The sequence below is a fragment of the Mya arenaria genome, chromosome 14 (assembly GCF_026914265.1).
Source record: "Mya arenaria isolate MELC-2E11 chromosome 14, ASM2691426v1".
Classification (NCBI taxonomy): domain Eukaryota; kingdom Metazoa; phylum Mollusca; class Bivalvia; order Myida; family Myidae; genus Mya; species Mya arenaria.
This window is the reverse complement of record NC_069135.1, coordinates 38,391,080-38,416,847: the sequence shown is the minus strand read 5'-3', so window position 1 is coordinate 38,416,847 and position 25,768 is coordinate 38,391,080. Positions and strand designations below refer to the sequence as shown.

Sequence of the window (25,768 nt, the reverse complement as noted above, 5' to 3'; positions counted from 1 at the left end):
TGTGCCAATCAAACCGAGACTGTCGATGTAATTAAAGATATTTAAGACTCAATTTAACCGTGACTGTCGATGTTACACGTGAGATGTCAGTCTCAATATTACCAAAACTTTCGATGTTATACGTGAGATGTAAGTGTCACTCTAACCTTGTCTGCCAATGTTTTACGTGAGATGTAAGTCTCAAACTAACCTTGTCTGCCGATGTTATACGTGAGATGTATGCCTAAATCTAACCGACACTGTCGATGTTATACGTGAGATGTAACTCTCAATCTTACCTTGTCTGCCGATGTTTTACGTGAGATGTAAATCTCAATCTAACCGAGATGTTACACGTGATATGTATGTTTTGCTTTTGGTTTGTGTTCTTGAGAATATGTCCATCAACATTAATTTCAGTATACGTTTAAAATCTAGTATGCATTTTTCAAAAGATGATTTTCTGATCGTTCACGTGAACCATATCTCCGACATTGAATAAAGAGATTGTTTTATTATTTTTTATTGCAATTCACCTGTGTATATTATGCAAGTAAATCATCATTATATTTAAATTGAAAGAGTCAATATGACGGTGTTATATATATATATATATATATATATATATATATATATATATATATATATATATATATACGAAAATTGAACAGTCTACATTCATCAAACAGAACATATATATATAATATTTCGTTTGTAGTTTGTGGGATATAAATTGTCCAAAATATGATAAAATATAAGTATTCTCAAAACGCTTTTGGATTCATATCATATTACTTATAGCATGCGGTCTAAACAAAACAATTATATACATGTATGACAATACTACAATATACTTTGCAACAACAATAGGGAAGATTCCTGTTCGATAGTACCAAATCAAACATTGAACGTTTTTAGTTTTAAATTAACTTGATAACAAGAAGTGTGCCGTTCCATCCACCAACAATCAGAGAGGAAGTGCGGCTGCTGAAAAATAATTCCTGGGGTAAGTTCAGTCCGTCTTCTTTCCTTGCCAGGGTGGCCAACGTCTTCTTGCCGTCTTTGTCAACCTGCAGCACTGTGCTGGAGCCTTCGCAGCAGACGAACACGTGTCCAGCAAGTGTCACGTGTACTCCGGTAGGATGTTTCATGTCAGGGTCAGTGAGTAAGTCCAGCTTGTTACCCTTGTTGTCCAGGGTGATCAGTTTATGTTTACCGGAGTTTGTAATGTAGATTGTCTTCCCGTCGTTACTGATACCACATTTCCGCACCGTCATACCCCCAAACTTGTCCTCGTACAGCATCTTCACCTTCTGTCCCGACATCGTGTAGACGTACAGGGCGTTACCGGAGGATATGTAAAGTTGGCCACCATGATGAGCTGCGGCAAAACATTCATGGGTGAAGCTTAACTTGCTCGTATATACTAATTTCCCTTTCGTAGCATTAATGAAATAAAGTCCTCGTCTATCAGCATAACCACTGTCAACACAAACGGCCACTTCATTTCCGTCAATGTGGCACACGTCATATGGATTCCCCCGGACATCACAGTGGTCGATCACCCTGTACTCCTTGTCCAGGAGTTTCACTTTACGATTATTCATGTCTGCTATTACAAACTCTCCACTAGGCATCTCACATACGCCATAGATATAACATGGATATTTGTCATCACTCATCTTCACGTTATACTCCTTGTACTCTGCAACACTGAAGACGTGGTTTGGATCGGAAAGGGGATCTTTTCGCTGTTTGGTCATTACAGTTTGTTCTTCAATCGCTCCAAACGTCTTTACTGCAGATAAAAGTTCTTCTATAAGGTTATTGGCTTGAAATGTTACATTGTAACACTCAATGGCTGATATGCCACGAAGATGATCGTTTGCCCGTGAAATCATATCCTGGCTCTTTCTGTACGCAATATATGATTTTGACTCGCTTGATTTTGATTTTGTTTGAACAGCGGCAATCATGTCTTGCAGTTCGATAGTCATTTTATCACAAGTTTCGATATCTTTCTTAATATTTTTTTCAAGTTTAGCTATTATTCCGTCCACGTCCTGTAAAGTTGCCCTCTCAATCTTGTCAATGATGTCGTTGATCTTTTTACGTATGGTTTTTAATTCATCAGAAATGGCTGCCCGCGTCTTTTTTAGAGATGTCGTATTCTTCATTCTTGCTTCTTTCATCAGCTCGAATTGCTTTTCAAGTTCAGCTATCTTCTTTGGAATTTGTTGAAACTCAATATTTCTCTGAATACCTTTTGCTACATCTGGAATGGGATGGATTTTGGAACATTGTCTGAAACATAGAAGTTTTGAAACATTTGTAATCAGATATGCATAAACTGAAAATGACCTTGTTATGTGGGAAAATGTTGAAGAATATGATTAAAAATTTGTCGTAATAACATATAGATTAGTTACCGTTTTGTGTCTTAAAGGCGCACCATATAGGTTGATGCAAAAATGATTTTCTTTTAATTTTTAATGCATTATAATGCTTAATTGATTTGATGTGATTGATCAAAACCGAAAAGAAATATTTGTGTACAGATTCAGTGGGTTTTTCTTTATAAACTGGGGAATTTGTGGCCACGTAGCTATTAATTGAAATCACCATTTGCATGTTCAAAGACTTATATTTTTGTAAAATGTACTCAAAAATAAGCCTTTTTTGTTTTAATCATGAACAGAAGAATAAGTTAAAAATAATAATAAATAAAAACAATAAACTATTTTTGCCTCAACCTATGTCGTGCGCCATTATATTGACGTTTTCTTCCTTCTAACCTGTGGTCCACGGCGACACACACAAAACAGCAATTGCGCATAATATAGGTTGGCGCGAAAAAAATAAATATTTAAACGATCTTAGCAAAAAAGGCATATGATGTGTATACGGATTAAAAAAATATAAACTATATTTTGTACTTTTTTATCTTGGGAATTTGTGACCAAGTAGCTATTAAATAAAATATATTATATATAAAGGCTGATATTTCTTTAATTTTCACAAATCGTTAGCTTTGTTTTGTTTAAAAGTCAAATGAGTTTAACCTTATAATGCATAAATAATAATAATAATAATAATAATAATAATAATAATAATAATAATAATAATAATAATAATAATGCATATACCCATTTAATGCACTTTTAAATTGTCATATTTCTTACATACCTGTGGTCCACGGCGACACACACATGGCAGCACAGCTGGTCATGGTCGGCACATACCAACTTCAGTGCCTCCCCGGGATGCATCCCGCATCTCTCCAGGGCGTCCACCGCCCCTGGGGCTGCCTCCCATTTCTTCACGTCCTTCCGGCCGAGAACTGCGTGCTTCTGATATAATACGTCATGTTTCAGAACACAATTTTGGCAGTAATATTTCGTGCATTGAGTACAATAATGGTCAGCTTCTGTGTTAAATCCGTTCTCTTCACACGGAGAGCAGGAAAAATCATGGATGAAGTCACAGCCCCTCTGAATGGATGATTCAAACTTAGAAGCCATTTTCGCTTTTGAGATTAAAAATGACTCACAAACTAGTTCACACAGTCAGTTTCTGTTTATTTTGTAACTAGGAAGTTAATTATTTTGCACTGAGCTGATACGAAGAAAACCAATATTTCGATCAAATCCACACTGATATATAACACGATATCAAAATGATAAGCGTAGTCTCAACCGTACTAAATTTACAATCATTTTTTAAATACAAAAATGATTTTAAACATGCCGTATTTTATTCCTGTGTAAACTCTTCGATTATCGACTGTCCAGTGGGCCTTCCAACGAGGTTTGCCGAAGACTGCCGAGTTGTAACGATTGTCTATTCCGAGCTTACCGGAGATTGTCGAATAGTTGTAGGAAGTACTTTTCCTGTATATTTTATAGCGAATTGACCCATTTCAACGAACAATAGCACTGAGTTCTAGTTCTTCTCGAACCTCAACACCATGTATGGGAAGAAAGTGATGATCCAAAAATATTTTGCATTTTCTCTCTTGAGTTTCAAAAAATTCACGAACTAAATCAAATATATGTTCATTCAGCCACGTCTGTTTATTTTGTTACAAGGAAGTAAATTGTTTTGTACTGATACGAAGAAACCACAAATTACTATCAAAATCACACTGACATATTACACAATATCCAAATGTTGAGCTTTGTTACAACCGTGCTTGATTAACAATATTTTTTTTCCAAATCTATTTCAATAGAAGTTAACAACGGGTTTAGTAGGCGTTTCTACACTCTGAATGCGCAACGAAATACGTATATCCCGAGCTTGCCGAAGACTGCCGAAATGTCACGATTGCTCATCCAAAGCCATTCGGAATTCCTCGGCCATTTTCCATCGAAATCAACCTTGGGTGTATGCCGGTCTATCCGTAGAACAGTTTGTGAAGTTTTAAATAATGGTATCAAGTGTAGTGTTTTAATATCCATTTTGTAAGTTCAAATTGATTGTCGGGCGTAAAGTGTATTATGACATTCAGGGGCGGTTCCAATATTCGATGTCTGAGCGTGCGTAACTTAGGGGCATAACCTTTTGACTTTGCACCCTCCCTCAGAACCGAAATTTATTTGATTTTAAGTGTTGGGAGGGGTGTTTGAGGGTACGCTGCTAACATTTTAACAAATTCTCGCCCGGAATGGTGCTTTTGAGCGTATTACATTATTTTGTTCTCCTATATCGAAATAAATAGTAAATTTGGACGATTTAAAGGGCCGAAGGGGGGGGGGGTCTTGGATCCGCTAGTGGCATTAATAACTTGGATTCCAAGAGTTAAGTCATTTAGGTTTTCTGCTCAATTAAAATTACTACGCGATCTACTTGCAGCATATTAAAATGTTGTTAAATACAAAATATTTCTAAACAATGTAAACCGTCCATAAACATCCGAGGTTGTTTTCGATAGAAAATGGCCGGATGTTCAAAATGACACCGAGAAGTTAGGGTCACACAACACTCAATATTTTTGTTTCATAAATTATATTGTGAATTGGCCGATTTGCACGACAAATAACACTCAGTTGTAGTGGTTTCACGACCCCAAACATAAGTATTTCGGATTAGTTCCACGTGTGTACTAATCTTTAACAACATAAGCGTACTAATTTACCTCATGCTTACCAAGTAAGTTAATGTATACAAAGTAACATGTACACCAAGTAACCTCATGTACACCAAGTAGCCTCATGTACACCAAGCTACCTCATGTACACCAAGTAAACTCATCAACACCAAGTTACCTCATGTACACCCAGTAACCTCAAGTACGCCAAGTAACTTCGTGTACACCCAGTAGCCTCATGTACACCCAGTAGACCCATGTGTACCAAGTAACATTACGTAGACCAAGTAACCTCGTGTACAGTAAGTAACCTCTTGTATAGTATGTAACCTCATGTACAGCCAGTTACCTCATGTACACCAAGTAACTTCATTTATACCAAGTAGCCTCATGTGTAGCAATTTACCTCATGCACACTCAGTAAACTCTGGTAACCGCACGTATAGCAATACCCTTATGACTGTGTACCAAGTTACCTCATTTAAACCAGGTGACATCAATAACATCAAGTAACCTTTAAAACACACAGTAACTTTATGTACACCAAGTAACGTCATGCACACCAAGTAACCTTGTGTATACAAAGTAACCTCATATTCACCAAATAACCACATAAACAAGTAACCTCATGTTCACCCTGTAAATCATAAACACCAAGTAACTTTATGTTAACCTAGTAACCTCATGTCCTACAAGTTACATCATGTACTACAAGGAATCTCATATACAATATCTAACCTTATGTGTACTAAGTGTTCCTTATACACAAAGATACCACATGGACACGAAACATCACGTACTAAAAGTTACCTCATATACACATGCATGTGCAGTATCCTCATCTGTACCAAGTAACCTCATGTGTACCAATCAACCACATTTGTACTATGTTACCTCATGTGAACCTAATGACCTCATATACACCAACTAACTTTATTAACTGTACCAAGTAATCTTATGTACACTAAGTAACCTCATGTACACCCAGAAACCTCATGTACACCAAGAAGCGTCATTCACACATATGCGCAGTAACCTCTTATGTACCAAGTAACATCAAGGGAATCAAAGTGACCTCATGTGTACCAAGTAACATCAAGGGAATCAAAGTGACCACATGTGTACCATGTGACCTCATGTACATCAGGTAACCTCCTGAACACTAAGTCCTCTCATGTGTATCATGTTATCTCAGTGTACAAAGTAACATCATGGTATTGGTCCAATTCGAAAATTCAGGTTGTTCATTTTTATACGGTATAAGATAAGCATTGAAAACTAGCATATAGCAATGTAGGATAAACAACAAATATAACATTTAAACAAATGATCTATGCAAATGCAAATTGATTAGCCAACAAGCTATGTGGTCCATTCTGATGTCAAAAAGTAAAGATGCCACACGTTGCTACGCCATCCGTGAAATATTTCGTGCTCACTCTGTGAAATTCTTCGAAATCTTACTCTGAAACAAACAATTATCCTCTTGTTTTCTTGCACCAGATCCATATTAAACCATCTAAGACAGTAGTGTTACAAACATATTTTCAGTTGTTGCTCATTTTTTTTTTTTACAGCAGGTGTGTACTCTGATGTAAACCATCCCATTTTGTGTCAACTAAAAATATGACAGGTATAGTGATTGCTTTGTACGCATTGTCGCCATCGGAACTGTCGGCGTCAAACTTTTGTTTCTGATAACTTGTTTGGTGCAGAGCCTTCAAACTAGATGACCCTTAAGTATTTTGGGGCCAGTAGGTCAACATATGTCATGAACACATGAGCTCTCCTGACTTGTTCCACATTCAATTCACTGAATTATGTTTAAGTTTTATTTATAATGGTTTACATCACCAACATTTTTCATTTTAAAACTAACTATAGCTGCCACAGTGTAATGATTTTTTTAAACATGTTAATATGTTCATTTAATTATCATGGCAAATCAGCCTTTTGCTCTGAATAAAAATCTTGGAACAAGAACATGTTAACTTAATTGGGATTATACTCGTATGATATGAATTGTTTCATAAAACTGACATAATCACATTTTTTTTAGATTTGAAGTGGTTTCCACATCAACCCAGGTTTAGCAATGCCATTTCTATGTACAATTTACTTTGTATTGATAATTATGTTGAATAAAATAGTTGTTTACTGCCCGCCCATATACCGGGAGATCAGGTGATTGATCATTTTGCATGATAAGCCACTGAACCACTATATATACTTTAATAAGGCAAAATTTTCCCAAATGTTTTATGGTGATCCCTTTGTCCTTCATCTTCGGGGTCACACTTCAGTTTACGCACAATATCTTTTGACTACTTTTTTGAATCTCAATCTTGGAATTCTAGTTTTATAAGGTATAAGGTATAATTGTAAGGATTGTGTTTTATGGATTTATATGTTTTGATATTGTAATGTCTGAATTTAAGGATCATGAAAACTAGGCAATCAATAGACGAAATAATTATATTTGTAAGGTGTCAAGGTAACAGGTAAAACCCTACATTCGGTAAGAATATACATGTTTTCAAACTAACATATTGCTTAGGAACGTTTGTGTCAAGTCGTACAAATATGAACTCTTACCAAATACGATGCTTAAAGGCAAAATAATGTGTAACATAATAACATACTGCCTGTATTTGAAAAAAAAATAACTAGAAAGCGCTATTTAGCATTGGTAACCCCAAAACTTTCCTTAACTTCCCTCTGCCGCTCCAATGACAATCTGATCCGGCGACTCTGAATGAACGAACGTTCGATCAATGAATGAAAGGATGAAGAAATGCGTTGCTACACCTATAAGGGACAGAGAACCTAGAGATATGTACGCATATTGTTATATGCACATGTTAAACCTATTTTTGGTGACGCTGTGTGACAGTCAAAAACATTAAGCGATGCTCTTGACACTACTCAGGAGATACCTAATCTGCTCGAGCGTGGTGGACAACACATAGTGCTGCAGGGCTTCTCATTTATATATAAATATAATTTTAGATTATGCATGAAAAAACTGTTCTAACATGTAACCATCCTCAAATAAAAAAAAACGGAGAAGCACGATAGACCGCCATATGACTTCACACCTTACATATACTATGACCGCATCACAGTTAAATTGCCGATGGGCATTCCATGCGTAATATAGTAATGATGTTGATCAGAAACCATAACTATTGACCATATCCACTGTTTTGACGGGGCCAGAGCGTTATTGTCTGACAATGCCGAAATATTTGAACCCCTGATTTGTATAGAACATTTAAACGAACTGTCGTACTCCATCAGCAGCGTTTTGTTTGTATATCAAGGAAGGCACGCGAAGTGTTTGTTAATATATGTAGATATTGTTACGACGATAGATCTAGGAGACTGGAAACCCGAAGGTTTCCAGGAAAATGACCGAGTTCTTCTGCAAGAATAAGGGGATACCTGTTCTGTTGTTTTCAAAACACCATCCCGAGTTTTCGTCAAGGACTTTACGTTGTATTATAGATAATCGTTTGCGTTACTAGAACAGTCCATTCTGAAACGTGTTTCCAACTGTGTAAGAAAGGGCTACATGATCCTGAAATCTCTCCAAGCGTCCAGGTATTGCCCAACGTGTGTTGATCATGATGATATGAAACGAGTGCCAAGTTTCATCACAAGCTATCAGCTGAAGACCGCCTTCCTGTTTGAATTGGAGGTCGATCAGCTTGAAAATAAACAAGAAATTGACGAGGAGTTTCTTACACAAGATGATTCTAGAAAGATATCGATGCAATGGGCGTATAGAATAATCGACCACTTGGAGAAAAGGATTCAAAAATATTTTATGCCGTCATACTTCGATCCTAAAAGAAGTATATTTGGCATTGCTGGATCGGCAGAAAACTGGTTGCCGGATCCGAAAACACACGCTCAACAAGCTGCGCTGATAAGGAAATTGCTAAATATTTATGAAGAATTCGAGGGGCGTGTTATATATGAGGGACAGAGTTCTAAGTGAACTGAGAAACTGCAGTATGTGCGTATGCATACTTCACAAACCAGAAAGAAAATAAAATACCGACAATCCACGTGTATTGCGTATTACGTGTATAAATCATGTTTATGCTTTTGTTTATGATATTGCTGAAAGAACAATTATGTTGAACAATTTAGTTAATTCTTGATGGTTATAATAGAAAGCATTTATCTATGCTACTGATTAAATTATATTGAAATTCATCGTTTTGTTTCAGTTGTATGTCATCATCTTGCAGCAACTTCATTTCAATCATATTTTTTGTTTATTGAAGAAAACTTCAAGTAGATGCTTTAATCAAATCATCACATAGATTTGGGTTGAAACCGATTAAGAGAAATGTTTCTATCAACCAATAATTGTTCGGAATACTATTAAGAGGACAATATGGCGGATTTCAAAGAATAGAAAGGTTTAGATCTCTCACTAGAGGAAAACACTATGCTTCACGTATTTTCCCGCTCAACTTTTCAAGATCATAGTCGCTTATTAAAAATGTGAATAAGTTGTGTGTGCTCTTTGGCTGTATAGCTTGATAATATATATCCGGTTATAAAAAGCCGACACGAGGACACACGCGTAAGTCGGTAACGAGACTTGTCGCGCAAGCACGAGGGTCGGTGTTTTATCCTAACCACGGAAACATGATTGAAATTGTTTTTGCATATCGAAAATTACCAACTTCTTGAACATTGTCGTAGGAAAAGTTTTTTTGTTCATTTCACAAAAATAAAACGTATGCGACGTTTTTTACCATGAAGCGAAGTAATTTGAGTTCAAACGTTGATGCACGTGACTCATCTGGCATGGCCAGATGGGAATTTATAACACACCGGTTAGGTATTTAAGGTGAATTTAGCCATGCTGAAAATTCCATCTGGCACCCAGATGTGTCATGTGCAATACGCAACACTTGTTATTTCTGTTTAGGTATTGTAAATGACATGTGCATTATTATGTCCACACGATGCTGTATTTAGAAGTTAGCCGGGCTGTTGAGTGATAATTGGCCCGAGTCTCGGGCCATTATGAGCACGAGGGCCAATTATTACACAACGGCCTGGCTACGCCGTGTATTAACCTCTTTAATACATTTATTTGTCTTGTTTTGTAAGTTTTAAGTCTTCTTTTGAAAGTTTACCTGCAATCCAGTTGTGCATCCCTATTTCGTTCTGACTTGACTACGATGAGTAAACTCACTCTCAAATTAAATGAAGTTGTTGAAAGTGGGCCGAAAAGACAAACAACGTGTTTATGTTCCCATTCTAATTTCAATTGATCACCTTGAAAATGCCACAACACGTATATCCGATTTCATGTCATGAATGTCAAAATCAATTAAATAAAAATGAACATGTAGCATGTAGAAAGATTGTTTGTTCCTCGTATTATTAATTCAAACATGTATGTATATTTGTTGTTTTCAAGTAGATTCTAAATTCAATTTTACCGCTTCCTTTGTTTTGCTGCGTTCATGTTTGTCTCCCTTTATGATTTTATTCATGAATATGTTCAGGCAGATCAATTAATTGTGACTTTAAGTTAAAACCAATACAGTCGCCAAATTTGATTTCAAGACTAAAACTGAATTCACGTGCGAACGTTCTACGGGCAGCAAAAAGGTTATCGATAATCAGCCCGGACCACAAAACTATTGATCGCTGAGTCATGCAAATAACTGCGGAATCCCTGTATAAATAAATTACTATATGTAGTAACATGTGTATTAATAAAATGAAATGTATGGGAAATACTAACGAAATACTTTACTCGACCACTGACTCAGTAAATGCTTATGAGTTATTTAAGTGGGCGGAGCATAGCGCTTTGCAAACAGTACCTGAGCAGTTGCCGGATTAGACAAGAGAAATAACTAAAGAATACTGAACATTTTCAAATAAAATTTCACATTAAGAAAATTAAACACCTGTTTCAAAATAAAATTCGATTAAAGACTTGTCGATTGAAAAATTATCAATGTTGTTTAGTGAAAAACCCAGATATAATGTGTCAAATTTATCCTCATTTTACCTTGCTTAAGTTTAATTTAATTAAGCTTTCAAGTAAAATATTTTATTGAAAGTAACAGTTTAAGTATTATTATTTTGCTCAAAAAATATTCAAAACAATAGCACCATAGTTAAAAATGGAAATCATTAGTATATAAAGCAACATAGAATTATAGAATTTTTGGCATTAAGACAGTCATTTGATAAACATATTTCATAATGACGTTGTGTGCTAAATTCAGATTATACTTTCGGTTTAACTGCATTTTGTAAATGCAATAAATGCTTTTTTGTTATTCTGGATATAATGACAAAAGTATAAATTTACATCACTTAAACATAATGGGACTTTAGCGCTTTTTTTAACAATTGGACAGATAAATCAGAGTGTCTGAACCCTTGTTTTTGCCCTATTCTAAAAACTAAATTATATCAGGGGTACCTTTATTGAACTGCCATGTCCGAATGCTGATTCTAATAAAGGACCCGTATATTTGCAATCTGGTGCCGAAACAAGTGAAATTAGTTTAATTAATTAAAAAATATAACAGTTTAAAATATATAACACAAAACTAAATAAAAGTTTGTGATTTGCTTCCGGGTTGAATAGTCTGTCTTTTCCAATGTTACGGCTTATAAAAAGTGACCTACTTTCACTTTCGAAAAAAGGGCAAAATCTAGCACATACACACATATGCTACCTTAATCAATGCATATAAGGTCATGAGCGATAACGAGTCAACATCTTATCAGCTATCCCGAGTGAATGCACTGCTTTCACGTCATCTTCTCGATCGATGTTATATTCTTAATGACCAATGTTTTGTAAGAGACTCGAAAGTTATTAAGACAAATCAAAACAGGGGAGATAAATGGGAGATTCAAGGAAAGGATGTTATGTTTCAGTTCTGACAGGTAACGATTCGTTGTTTATGTTCTATAGGAGAGGATGTTATGTTTATGTTTTTACAGGTAAGAAATCTATGTTTTAATTAAACAGGTAAGGATTCTATGCTTATTTGTTTACTGTTTTAACAGGTAAGGATGATTTGTTTCTGTTTTAACAGGTAAGGATGCTTTGATTCTGTTTTAACAGGTAAGGATGCTTTGTTTTTGTTTTAACAGGTAAGGATGCTTTGTTTCTGTTTTAACAGGCAAGGATGCTTTGTTTCTGTTCCAAAACGAGAGGATGGTATGTTTCTGTTCTAACTGGTACTGATGCTTTGTTTCTGTTTCAAAACGAGAGGATGGTATGTTTCTGTTCTAACTGGTATTGATTCTATGTTTCTGTTTTAAAACGAGAGGGTTGTATGTTTCTGTTCTCACTGGTATTGATTCTATGTTTCTGTTTTTAATACGAGAGGGTGGTATGTTTCTGTTCTAACAGGTACTGATTCTATGTTTCGTGTATAACACGAGAGGGTGGTATGTTTCTGTTCTAACTGGTACTGATTCTATGTTTCTGTTTTAATACGAGAGGGTGGTATGTTTCTGTTCTAACAGGTACTGATTCTATGTTTCGTGTCTAACACGAGAGGGTGGTATGTTTCTGTTCTAACAGGTACTGATTCTATGTTTCGTGTCTAACAAGAGAGGGTGGTATGTTTCTGTTCTAACAGGTACTGATTCTATGTTTCGTGTCTAACACGAGAGGGTGGTATGTTTCTGTTCTAACAGGTACTGATTCTATGTTTCGTGTCTAACACGAGAGGGTGGTATGTTTCTGTTCTAACAGGTACTGATTCTATGTTTCTGGTGAAATAAGAGAGGGTGGTATGTTTCTGTTCTAACAGGTACTGATTCTATGTTTCGTGTCTAACACGAGAGGGTGGTATGTGTCTGTTCTAACAGGTACTGATTCTATGTTTCTGGTGAAATAAGAGAGGGTGGTACGTTTCTGTTCTAACAGGTACTGATTCTATGTTTCGTGTCTAACACAAGAGGGTGGTATGTTTCTGTTCTAACAGGTACTGATTCTATGTTTTTGGTGAAATAAGAGAGGGTGGTATGTTTCTGTTCTAACAGGTACTGATTCTATGTTTCTGGTGAAATAAGAGAGGGTGGTATGTTTCTGTTCTGACGGGTAATGAGTCGTTGGTTCGAGTCTAACACGAAAGGATGTTATGTTTCTGTTCGAACTGGTATTGATTTTATGTTTCTGGTCTAATAAGAGAGGGTGGTATGTTTCTGTTCTAACCGGAACTGATTCTTTGTTTCTGGTCTAATAAGAGAGGGTGGTATGTTTCTGTTCTAACAGGTACTGATGCTATGTTTCTGATCTAATAAGAGAGGGTGGTATGTTTCTGTTCAAACAGGTACTGATGCTGTGTTTTGTTCTAACAGAAGGGGGTGGTGTGTTTTATTTCGACAGATACTGATTCTATGTTTTGTGTCTAACACGAGAGGATAGTATGTTTCTGTTCTGACAGGTAATGAGTTCTGTTTCTATTCTTACATGAGATAATGTGTTGTTTCTGTACATGTTCTTACACGAGATAATGTTATGTTTTTGTACATGTTCTAAAACGATAGGATGTTATGTTTCTCTACATGTTTTTACACGAAATAATGTTTTGTTTCTGTACATGTTCTAACACGAGATAATGTTTTGTTTCTGTACATGTTCTAACACGAGAGGGTGTTATGTTTCTGTCCATGTTCTTACACGAGATTATATTTTGTTTCTGTACATGTGCTTACAAGAGAGGGTGTTATGTTTCTGTTCATTTTCTTTCACGAGATAATGTTTGTGTCTGCACATGTTCTTACACGAGATAATGTTTTGTTTCTGTACATGTTCTAACACGAGAGGGTGTAATGTTTCTGTCCATGTTCTTACACGAGAGGGTGTTATGTTTCTTTATAGCAGGTAAGAATGTGTTGTTTCTGTTCTAACACGATAGGATGCTGTGTTTGTCTTCTAACAAGTTGGGATACTTTTTCGTTGTTTAGTACTTCGATAAGAAAATTATAAGCGTAGTTGTTTTACATTCTTACGTTCTATTTTGTAGATTATGTTCATTTTGATTTTTTCTACACTACCAAATCTGATTGAAATATAATCTCCCAACATTTTTTTAATTTGATTTGCCTAAAGTTAATTTATACTTATATTTCAATTATGTGTACATTCTTTATAAATACAGGATAACTCACTAGAATAAAGTCAACAATAGTTTGATTTTTTTAACATACGCACCTTTGTTTCAGGAGTATGCATCGCCTTCATAGCTGTTGGTGTAGGATTGATCGTGCAGTACGTGAACTACAGGACGTCTGAATGTGTTTGTCCTGAAACATCAAAGTCGTCAAAGCAGAGCGATGGTATTGGAATGCTTCGACCAAATGCAAAAGGTAACAAGAAAGACAAATCTTGCCCAAATAACTTCGAAGGGAGAGGAGTTATGTTTTCTGACATATTTTAAACAGAAGTTTAATATATTTAATCTCAAAAAGGCCATGAACACAGTTTGTGCCAAGTAAATTACTATATGTATTTTGTAAACAATGGTCATATATCGCATATCAAAACAATTGTAACATACTTTATGAGTTATATATACGTTTATAGTTTTTCCTCTTTTACAGTTTCGCATGATTACAAATTGTTTTACTTCGACTGTAGAGGGCGTGGTGAAATTGCCCGGATGATATTTGCATACGCTGGACATCCTTTTGTTGATAAGCGCATCGACTATGATGAAGAATGGCCTTCAATTAAATACGGTAAAAAATGTGAATTTTGTTTTATATCACACGTCTTCAGACATGTATTGCCTATCTTAACTCATAATACTACCACCAATACATAAATGTTTCACCATGTGCTGTTTTATTTAGGCTGATAGTCATGGTAACTCAGAAAAAAATGGCCATAGTTACTTGACTGAGGATGAAAACTAATATTTTCACTTTAACTGTGTTATTTGTATGCCAATCGTAATTAAAATGGCCTTTCAGAGAATTTTTACCGAATGATCAGGGGCGTACCTGAAGCATTTTGAATAGTGCGCCAAAACGGTTGAGCGCGGTGTCAACAAGTCTAGGTCTTTCTATATTTAGGTCTGAATATGCTGTTAAAGGTCGGAGCGGGACCGGTGTCGTCGGCCGTGGGACATTCTTTTATTTAGGAAAACAGTTATTAAGAAACTAAGTACAATTACGACAAATATTACCAGTGATATACACCCTGTAAACGTTTGAGTTTTATTTCCGATTTCGCGATTAAAGTACGCACATAGCCATTTCGGGGGATCTAAATTCATGTGTACGCACGGGCGTACTTGATTATGCCCAGGTTTGCCCATGGACACATCAAGAACCGCGAGTTATATAATGTTATCATAACTATAGGACAAGCCAAGCAGTCAAAAACACTAATTTGATCTTATTGAAGTATATACAGACCGAACATCAACATGAGACAACGAAATCAAAACAGTAGCTATTCAATACATTGTATGCGCGAAAGAGGGCGGAGTGTTCAGAAATTTATTGTGCTATCAAAGTTGTAAATAACATCGTTGTTAGCTTTAAAAGGTGAACTATTTAATGATATACTCATGTTTTTAAACCAAAGGGTACAGCTGAAACAGTTGTCTCGAACCTTGTTAGAAATACTACAAATCACAAATGTGTCCATAGAAGTTCTAGAAAAATAACGATTTGAAAGTTATCAATGAAGTAATTAACAACGTTAATAACTTCCAAGTAAATACTGAACAATCAGCCCTATGTATTTACACACCTTTGAACGATCAGCCCTATGTATTAACACACCTTTGAACGATCAGCCCTATGTATTAACACACCTTTGAACAATCAGCCCTATGTATTAACACACCTTTGAACAATCAGCCCTATGTATTAACACACCTTTGAGCAATCAGCCCTATGTATTAACACACCTTTGAGCAATCAGCCCTATGTATTAACACACCTTTGAACAATCAGCCCTATGTATTAACACACCTTTGAACAATCAGCCCTATGTATTAACACACCTTTGAACGATCAGCCCTATGTATTTACACAACATTGAGCAATCAGCCCTATGTATTAACACACCTTTTAGCAATCAGCCCTATGTATTAACACACCTTTGAGCAATCAGCCCTATGTATTTACACACCTTTGAACAATCTGCCCTATGTATTAACACAACTTTGAACAATCAGCCCTATGTATTAACACACCTTTGAACAATCAGCCCTATGTATTATCAGCCCTATGTATTAACACACCTTTGAACAATCAGCCCTATGTATTAACACACCTTTGAACGATTAGCCCTATGTATTAACACACCTTTGAACAATCAGCCCTATGTATTAACACACCTTTGAACAATCAGCCCTATGTATTAACACACCTTTGAAGGATCAGCCCTATGTATTAACACACCTTTGAACGACCAGCCCTATGTATTAACACACCTTTGAACAACCAGCCCTATGTATTAACACACCTTTGAACAATCAGCCTTATGTATTAACACCCCTTTGAACAATCAGCCCTATGTATTAACACACCTTTGAACGATCAGCCCTATGTATTAACACACCTTTGAACGACCAGCCCTATGTATTAACACACCTTTAAACGATCAGCCTTATGTATTAACACACCTTTGAACGATCAGCCCTATGTATTAACACACCTTTGAACAATCAGCGCTATGTATTAACACACCTTTGAACAATCAGCCCTATGTATTAATACACCTTTGAGCAATCAGCCCTATGTATTAACACACCTTTGAGCAATCAGCCCTATGTATTAACACACCTTTGAACAATCAGCCCTATGTATTAACACACCTTTGAACAATCAGCCCTATGTATTAACACACCTTTGAACGATCAGCCCTATGTATTTACACAACATTGAGCAATCAGCCCTATGTATTAACACACCTTTTAGCAATCAGCCCTATGTATTAACACACCTTTGAGCAATCAGCCCTATGTATTAACACACCTTTGAACAATCTGCCCTATGTATTAACACAACTTTGAACAATCAGCCCTATGTATTAACACACCTTTGAACAATCAGCCCTATGTATTATCAGCCCTATGTATTAACACACCTTTGAACAATCAGCCCTATGTATTAACACACCTTTGAACGATTAGCCCTATGTATTAACACACCTTTGAACAATCAGCCCTATGTATTAACACACCTTTGAACAATCAGCCCTATGTATTAACACACCTTTGAAGGATCAGCCCTATGTATTAACACACCTTTGAACGACCAGCCCTATGTATTAACACACCTTTGAACAACCAGCCCTATGTATTAACACACCTTTGAGCAATCAGCCCTATGTATTAACACACCTTTGAACGATCAGCCCTATGTATTTACACAACATTGAGCAATCAGCCCTATGTATTAACACACCTTTTAGCAATCAGCCCTATGTATTAACACACCTTTGAGCAATCAGCCCTATGTATTAACACACCTTTGAACAATCTGCCCTATGTATTAACACAACTTTGAACAATCAGCCCTATGTATTAACAGCCCTATGTATTAACACACCTTTGAACAATCAGCCCTATGTATTAACACACCTTTGAACGATTAGCCCTATGTATTAACACACCTTTGAACAATCAACCCTATGTATTAACACACCTTTGAACAATCAGCCCTATGTATTAACACACCTTTGAAGGATCAGCCCTATGTATTAACACACCTTTGAACGACCAGCCCTATGTATTAACACACCTTTGAACAACCAGCCCTATGTATTAACACACCTTTGAACAATCAGCCCTATGTATTAACACCCCTTTGAACAATCAGCCCTATGTATTAACACACCTTTGAACGATCAGCCCTATGTATTAACACACCTTTGAACGACCAGCCCTATGTATTAACACACCTTTAAACGATCAGCCTTATGTATTAACACACCTTTGAACAATCCCAAATTGTATTTGTACTTTCAGATTTTCCCCAGTATGTTCTTCCAGTGCTTGAGATTGACGGGTCCAAAAATATAACACAGAGTATGGCCATAGCCCGCCATCTTTCCAGAGAGTTTGGTAAGACATGTTTTGCTTAAGTTCATCATGGGCCGATCGTTCAGAACTTTGTTAAAGTTAACAACGTAATTAACGACAACTTTGTCGTGAATGTTAACAAAGAGAACGTTAACCATGTTGTTCACTGTAACGAAGTTCTGAACAATCCACCCATTGTTTTATAAGAACATTTTTGCTCTTTGTTGTGGATGGTGTTATATCTTCTTAACGACTGATGGTACAATCTTCTATTGATAGTTCTCGTTTGAGCTCATTTGACTTTAATGATCATTAGAATACAACCTATTTCTACAGTCAACGAAATTGCAGATAGACAACCATAAAGTTCTCAGCTCAATCATAAAGAATTTCAACATTCGCAGGTGTTTAAAGGTCCATCGACTGCCACGAATCCTATACACACTCCCTGCGTCAGATTTTGAGTTGACAATGTGTCCGCCAATGAGGTAGTATTTTAAGTCAGTTGGATGAACTGAATTAAAATCTTAATAAAAAGTTGGGCTCAATCGCTATGCTCACTCCGCCCATTCTTGATCTTAAAGATTTTAATTCATGTCATCGAATTAAAACAGAGAATTCAATGAGCTGTGTAGTATAAGATACCAAATATATATTTGGGCGTTTTGTAATTGATTATAAAACCCGCATATACAAAGCCTAATACTACTTAATATGTACTTGAATCATATGCTTTTTGTTTGTTTTGATCATTAAAGGCAAATGTTAAACATAATCTAAATTAGCAAAATTAAATTTAAAACACAGCATGAAACCGGTTTATTATGCGTCATTAAATCAATAAAGGAGTCACTCAGTGGTAATGTTTCAAAACTATATTGTCGTATTGTCTAGGAATGTTTTAAACGCACATCGTAGATGAAAATAAGAATATATTATCTAAAGACTATTTTTCAGATATATATGGGAAAACTCCAACAGAACAAACAGTTATTGATGAGATTACAGAAACGGTTGCTGATATTTATAACTTTGCTCTCGAATTTCAAGTAGCTCCAACATCCCAAGAAAGGGTAAGACTATATATGTACAAATATATCAGTAATTTTTAAGCATTTTAAGGAAACAAATCAACAATTTGTATTTTAAATTACACTTTTATGAAATAACGTTTGACTATATATTGACACGCATATTGTTATATAGTGCAAAAGTACAGTGTTTTACAACACATTTATGAGATTGATGCCATGTATCATAAGTTAATTCTGGCGTATTGATATACTAACATACTTTTGCGTTTCATTACAGGCACAGAAGAAGGCCGAGTTTTATAAAGTGGATTGTCCAAAGTTTTTAATGTTTCTTGAGAACCTTGTAGCTGAAACGGGGCAAAATGGTTTTGCTGTTGGTGATAGCGTAAGTCGGTTTTGCATGTGTATTTATATATAATTGCTCAATCTATATCTAAAGCTGAAATAAAGATTGCTCGAAATGTTTGCTTCTATTGAAAACAGTAGGCATATCAATCACATACTCGAATCTTTAAAGAATGGTCAAGCAAATCCCAGGATCATTTGACATAGAGGTGAACAATACGCAAATACGTCGCAAGGGTCGGGTGTGGTCTAGTGATATGAATATTCGCCTCTACCAAGACGGTGTTTGTTTTATAACCATCAGGGGCTCTGTCCAGTTCATACAATGAACACTACTTGTGACAAGCCTAGATGTCAAAATATCAAAAATAAGCACTGTTTAGAGTCACAAGGCGGGGCCGAAACGACAATGAAATAGAGACACAAGGCGAGGCCGAAACGACAATGAAATAAAGACACAAGGCAGGCCGAAACGACAATGAAATAGAGACACAAGGCAGGGCCAAACGGGAATGAAATAGAGACACAAGGCAGGGCCAAAACGACAATGAAATAAAGATACAAGGCAGGGCCAAAACGACAATGAAATAAAGACATAAGGCAGGGCCGAAACGGCAATGAAATAGAGACACAAGGCAAGGCCAAACGACAATGAAATAGAGACACAAGGCAGGGCCGAAACGACAATGAAATAGAGACACAAGGCAAGGCCGAAACGACAATGAAATAGAGACACAAGGCAGGGCCGAAACGACAATGAAATAGAGACACAAGGCGGGGCCAAACGACAATGAAATAGAGACACAAGGCGGGGCCGAAAAGACAATGAAATAGAGTCACAAGGCAGGGCCGAAACGACAATTAAATAGAGTCACAAGGCAGGGCCAAACGACAATGAAATAGAGTCACAAAGCAATGCCAAAACGACAATGAAATAGAGTCACAAGGCAGGGCCGAAACGATAATGAAATAGAGACACAAGGCAGGACCGAAACGACAATGAAATAGAGTCACAAGGCAGAGCCAAAACGACAATGAAATAGAGACACAAGACGGGGCCGAAACGACAATGAAATAGAGTCACAAGGCAGGGCCGAAACGACAATGAAATAGAGTCACAAGGCAGGGCCGAAACGACAATGAAATAGAGACACAAGGCAGGTCCGAAACGACAATGAAATAGAGTCACAAGGAAGGTCAAACGACAATGAAATAGAGACACAAGGCAGGGCCGAAACGACAATGAAATAGAGACACAAGGCAGGGCCGAAACGACAATGAAATAGAGACACAAGGCAGGGCCGAAACGACAATGGAATAGAGACACAAGGCAGGGCCGAAACGACAATGAAATAGAGTCACAAGGCAGGGCCAAACGACAATGGAATAGAGACACAAGGCAGGGCCGAAACGACAATGAAATAGAGACACAAGGCAGGGCCGAAACGACAATGAAATAAAGACACAAGACGGGGCCGAAACGACAATGAAATAGAGTCACAAGGAAGGTCAAACGACAATGGAATAGAGACACAAGGCAGGGCCGAAACGACAATGAAATAGAGACACAAGGCAGGGCCGAAACGACAATGAAATAAAGACACAAGACGGGGCCGAAACGACAATGAAATAGAGACACAAGGCAGGGCCAAACGACAATGAAATAGAGACACAAAGCGGGGCCGGAACGACAATGAAATAGAAAAACAAGGCAGAGCCGAAACGATAATGAAATAGAGACACAAGGCAGGGCCGAAACGACAATAGAATAGAGGCACAAGGCAGGGCCGAAACGACAATGAAAAAGAGACACAAGGCAGGGCCGAAACGACAATGAAATAGAGTCACAAGACAGGGCCGAAACGACAATGAAATAGAGTCACAAGGCAAGGCCGAAACGACAATGAAATAGAGTCACAAGGCAGGGCCGAAACGACAATGAAATAGAGACACAAGGCAGGGCCGAAACGACAATGAAATAGAGTCACAAGACAGGGCCGAAACGACAATGAAAAAGAGACACAAGGCAGGGCCGAAACGGCAATGAACTTGAGACACAAGGCAGGGCCGAAACGACAATGAAATAGACACAAGGCAGGGCCGAAACGACAATGAAATAGAGTCACAAGGCAGGGCCGAAACGACAATGAAATAGAGTCAGAAGGCAGGGAAGAAACGACAATGAAATAGAGACACAAGGCAGGGCCAAAACGACAATGAAATAAAGACACAAGGCAGGGCCGAAACGACAATGAAATAGAGACACAAGGCAGGGCCAAACGGCAATGAAATAGAGACACAAGGCAGGGCCGAAACGACAATGAAATGGACAAGGCAGGGCCGAAACGATAATGAAATAGAGACACAAGGCAGCGGCCGAACGTCAATAAAATAGAGACACAAGGCAGGGCAGAAACGACAATGAAATAGAGTCACAAGACAGGGCCGAAAGGACAATGAAATAGAGACACAAGGCAGGGCCGAAAGACAATGAAATAGAGACACAAAGCATGGCCGAAACGACAATTAAATAGAGACACAAGGCAGGGCCAAACGACAATGAAATAGAGACACAAGGCAGGGCCGAAACGACAATGAAATAGAGTCACAAGGCAGGGCCAAACGACAATGAAATAGAGTCACAAGGCAGGGCCGAAACGACAATGAAATAGAGACACAAAGTATAAACAACACATACATGAAAACAAACATCTCAAAAATACACCACACGCATCAAAATAACCATATCTATAAATGATGGGAATAGCGCCTAAGAACGGTCTTGACCTAACAAAAAGGACACAGTACCGGGTTCGACACAGAACACAAAATTGGGAATGAATTATATCAGCTTTCTGCTATCGGCACAATAGAGCTAAATTAAAACAATGTAAGTCAAAACTACTAACGCTATGAGGGACATAGTTTCAACCCTGGACATCGTCTCTCTCGAGAGTGATTCCATAAGTTTTCAGCTCTCGTCATAATCGAGTTAAAATAGATTAATTAAAACTAAAGGTACTTAAAGTGACACAAAACCAATACATACAATTGTAAAACAAGCATCAATTTTGACTGATAAACCTTTAACTGCTTACTAAATAATGCCTTTATGGAAAATATTAAATACTGATAACAAGAGTATAACCGTGTATTTACTAGCTGAAATCGCAAAAACATTAAATGATTGGTGAAAATTAAAAGATTTACGGTGATCTACTATCGTCTCATAAGGTAGCAAATACCGTGTTTTATGCACCTTTTTTGCAAATTAAACTCGGTATTATTCATAATTACCATTGTTTTCGACATTTATTCATCCTTTTTGGAAAATTTAAACAATTATATTAATTGTGGCAAACCTTATTTGAGAGTAAGACTGCATCTTCAAACAACAATATATATTTCTCTATCACTATTCATTATGGCCTTCACAGTTCACAGTTGCTGACTTGATGCTGTTCGTCTACATTGAACATACGGAAGCACATTTTACACCACCCGATGCGCCAATGCTGAAAAACTATTCGCTTCTCGACCGGAACCGGAAATTGGTTTCGTCAATTTCAAGGATACCGGAATACCTTCAGAAAAGACCGGAACAAGATCTGTAGTGATTCAAGTTTAAAAAAGTGTTTGTATAAAATAAAGAAACAAGGAGCCCAGTCTTATCGTATTCTAATGAAACAGAGGGACCAGTCTTGACCGTATGACAGTAAAGTTGGTAGGTAGTTGGTAGTTGGGGATTCGAATATTCAACTACTTGCTAGTTGCCAGTTGGGAATTCGAAAAATCAGAGTTAGATGTTGATGTTGATATTAAGCAACTCTACTATTTCCAGTCGATTATTCGCGAATATTCAACTACCAACCAGTTGAAAGTTGGGGATTAAGATGTTTGTCTTTTTTTATGGTTAAAAGGTACACATGTTAAGAAATCAAACAGTTGTTGGTGTTTTATTCATGTATACATATATATCGTCGTGTCGTACCAAACACAGTTTTAAATCACTTTTATTCGTATACTCGCCAGTTTAATATTCGACAATTTTCGCGAATATTTAACTACTTACCAGTCAGTAGTTGGGGATTCTGATTATGTCTATATCTATGGTTTTAAAGGTCACATGTGGAAAAAATAAAACGCCAAATGTTTGTTTAGGCATGAACACATATATATCTACGTCACAAACACTGGTTTTATTCGCAAGTCGGATAATCGACCATTTCAAGTCGATTATTCGCGAATATTCAACTACTAACCAGTCAGGAGTTAGGGATTCAGATTATGGCTATATATATATATATATATATATATATATATATATATATATATATATATATATATATATAGTCTTAAAGATTACATATTGAAAGATCAAACGCCATATGTTTGTTTATCCATGTATACATATTTATCTTCGTAACAAACACCGGTTTAAATTTACTTTTATTCGTATATTCGCCAGTCGGATATTCGACCATTTCCAGTCGGTTATTCGCGAATATTCAACTACCAATCAGTTGCTAGTTGGGGATTCATTTTTTTCTCTCCTTTTTATGGTTAAAAGATACACATGTAAGGAATTCAAACAGTTCTTGTGTTTTAATTCATGTACACATATGTTTTTTGTGACAAACACTGGTTTTATCCGCTATTTCTCCGCAAATACTCCACTACCAACCAGATGCTAGTTGGGGATTTAGTTTTATTCATGTACACATTTGTATCTTTGTGACAAACACTGGTTTTATTCGCTATTGTTCGTTCATCCGCCAGTCGTTTTGAGTTTAAACATATAAACAAGACTTGCAATATGAAATACATTAACTGTAAATTCATTCAATTTCAAAACATTGTTACAGAACTTTGATTTTTATCAACATGTATTGGGTTGTGATTCAAATTACGTATATCAGCATAATATGTTAGTCTATGTTTTATTCTTCTACTTATGTTTGTTATCTTGAAATAAAACAGTTTTCAAACAAAACATTTCACACAAAACAGTGTTTCTGTAGTTTATGTACGGAATTCTACGAAATGATACATAATAAGTTACGTTTTTTTGTTGTCTGTTTGCATTATTTGATCTTATTATTGCCATATTCCAGATATTCCTACTCCTCATTGTTCAAATTGCCAAACATGTTTACCATAACATCACAGTTCGCACCGTTTGAATGTTCTGGCATTTAAATTTAAAGTGGTGTTTATACTTTATGACACAAATGAAAAATAAAAAAGGTTTCTCTGCATGTATTTCCTTTTTTAAATCCTCTAGACTTTAGATATGATGTAATCAAATAACAATTTCATAAGTTACAGCCCTTTGTTATAGCGATACCATGTTAGAAATACCAACTAAAGTACATGATTTGATCTACATGACATTGGGCGTAGCAATATGTAATCAAGTAAGTATCAGAACGTTTACAAACACGAACGGTATTATATCTCTCGTTTTACAAACTAAGCACCTGGTGTATATCAATATTTCAGAAAAAAAGTAATTATAATGGTCAAATTTGATAGATTTGAGATTGAGATTTTACCTAACTTTCTTCGTAATATGAATTCATGTATAGCTTAAAGGTATCTCCCAGTGGCAAATCCAGGATTATTGCTTGTGATCCAGAGGGTGTAAGTTATTAAATAAGGGCAAACATTTTAGGTTGCGGCCCTCCTTCAGAATTAGAATTGGTATTACTAAGATTATTGACAGGGGATCCATATAATAATGTAGTTATTCGTTTTAGTACAATAAGATGCTGCGTACACAACTTCAACTTAGTAACTTGCGGCCACAACTTAGTATCTTGTGGCCACGACTAAGTAGCTTGCGGCCAAATCTTAGTAACTTGAGCCCACGACTTAGTAACTTTGGCCACGACTAAGTAACTCTTGGCCACAACTTAAAAACTTGAGGCCACAACTCAGTAAAGTGAGTGTGTGTATGAGGTAACTTTTAGTACTTGAGGTTTCGGGGCGTACATACGGTTACTTGGTGTACATGAGGCAACTTGGTGTGTATACGGAATACTTAGAACACATAAGGTTAGAAATTGTACATGAGATTACTTTGTCTAAATGAGGTAGCTTGTAGGACATGAGGTCACTTGGTGAACATGCGGTTACTTGGTGTTCATGAGGATACTTGGTGTACATGGGGTTACCCGGTGTACATGGGGTTACTGGGTGTACATGAGGTAAATGGGTGTAAATGACGTTACTGGGTGTACATGAGGTTACTGGGTGTACAT

The 25,768-nt window shown here is 36.6% G+C and overlaps 2 protein-coding genes across 2 annotated transcripts; one reads left to right on the top strand and one right to left on the bottom strand.

The window, feature by feature from the left end:
• Positions 1–642: 642 nt before the first annotated feature.
• LOC128218555 (uncharacterized) lies at positions 643–4,457 on the bottom strand. The gene is made up of 2 exons (XM_052926247.1): positions 3,166–4,457; positions 643–2,283 (listed from the first exon to the last, which is right to left on the bottom strand). Exons 1-2 carry the CDS (start codon positions 3,498–3,500, stop codon positions 900–902), a joined length of 1,719 nt encoding a protein of 572 aa, XP_052782207.1. The 5' UTR covers positions 3,501–4,457; the 3' UTR covers positions 643–899.
• Positions 4,458–11,862: 7,405 nt separating this feature from the next.
• On the top strand, positions 11,863–23,765 carry LOC128218559 (glutathione S-transferase-like). Its single transcript, XM_052926253.1, has 7 exons — positions 11,863–12,013; positions 14,309–14,452; positions 14,687–14,824; positions 18,073–18,168; positions 19,084–19,199; positions 19,438–19,545; positions 22,943–23,765. Exons 1-7 carry the CDS (start codon positions 11,971–11,973, stop codon positions 23,117–23,119), a joined length of 822 nt encoding a protein of 273 aa, XP_052782213.1. The 5' UTR covers positions 11,863–11,970; the 3' UTR covers positions 23,120–23,765.
• The last annotated feature ends 2,003 nt before the right edge of the window (positions 23,766–25,768 follow it).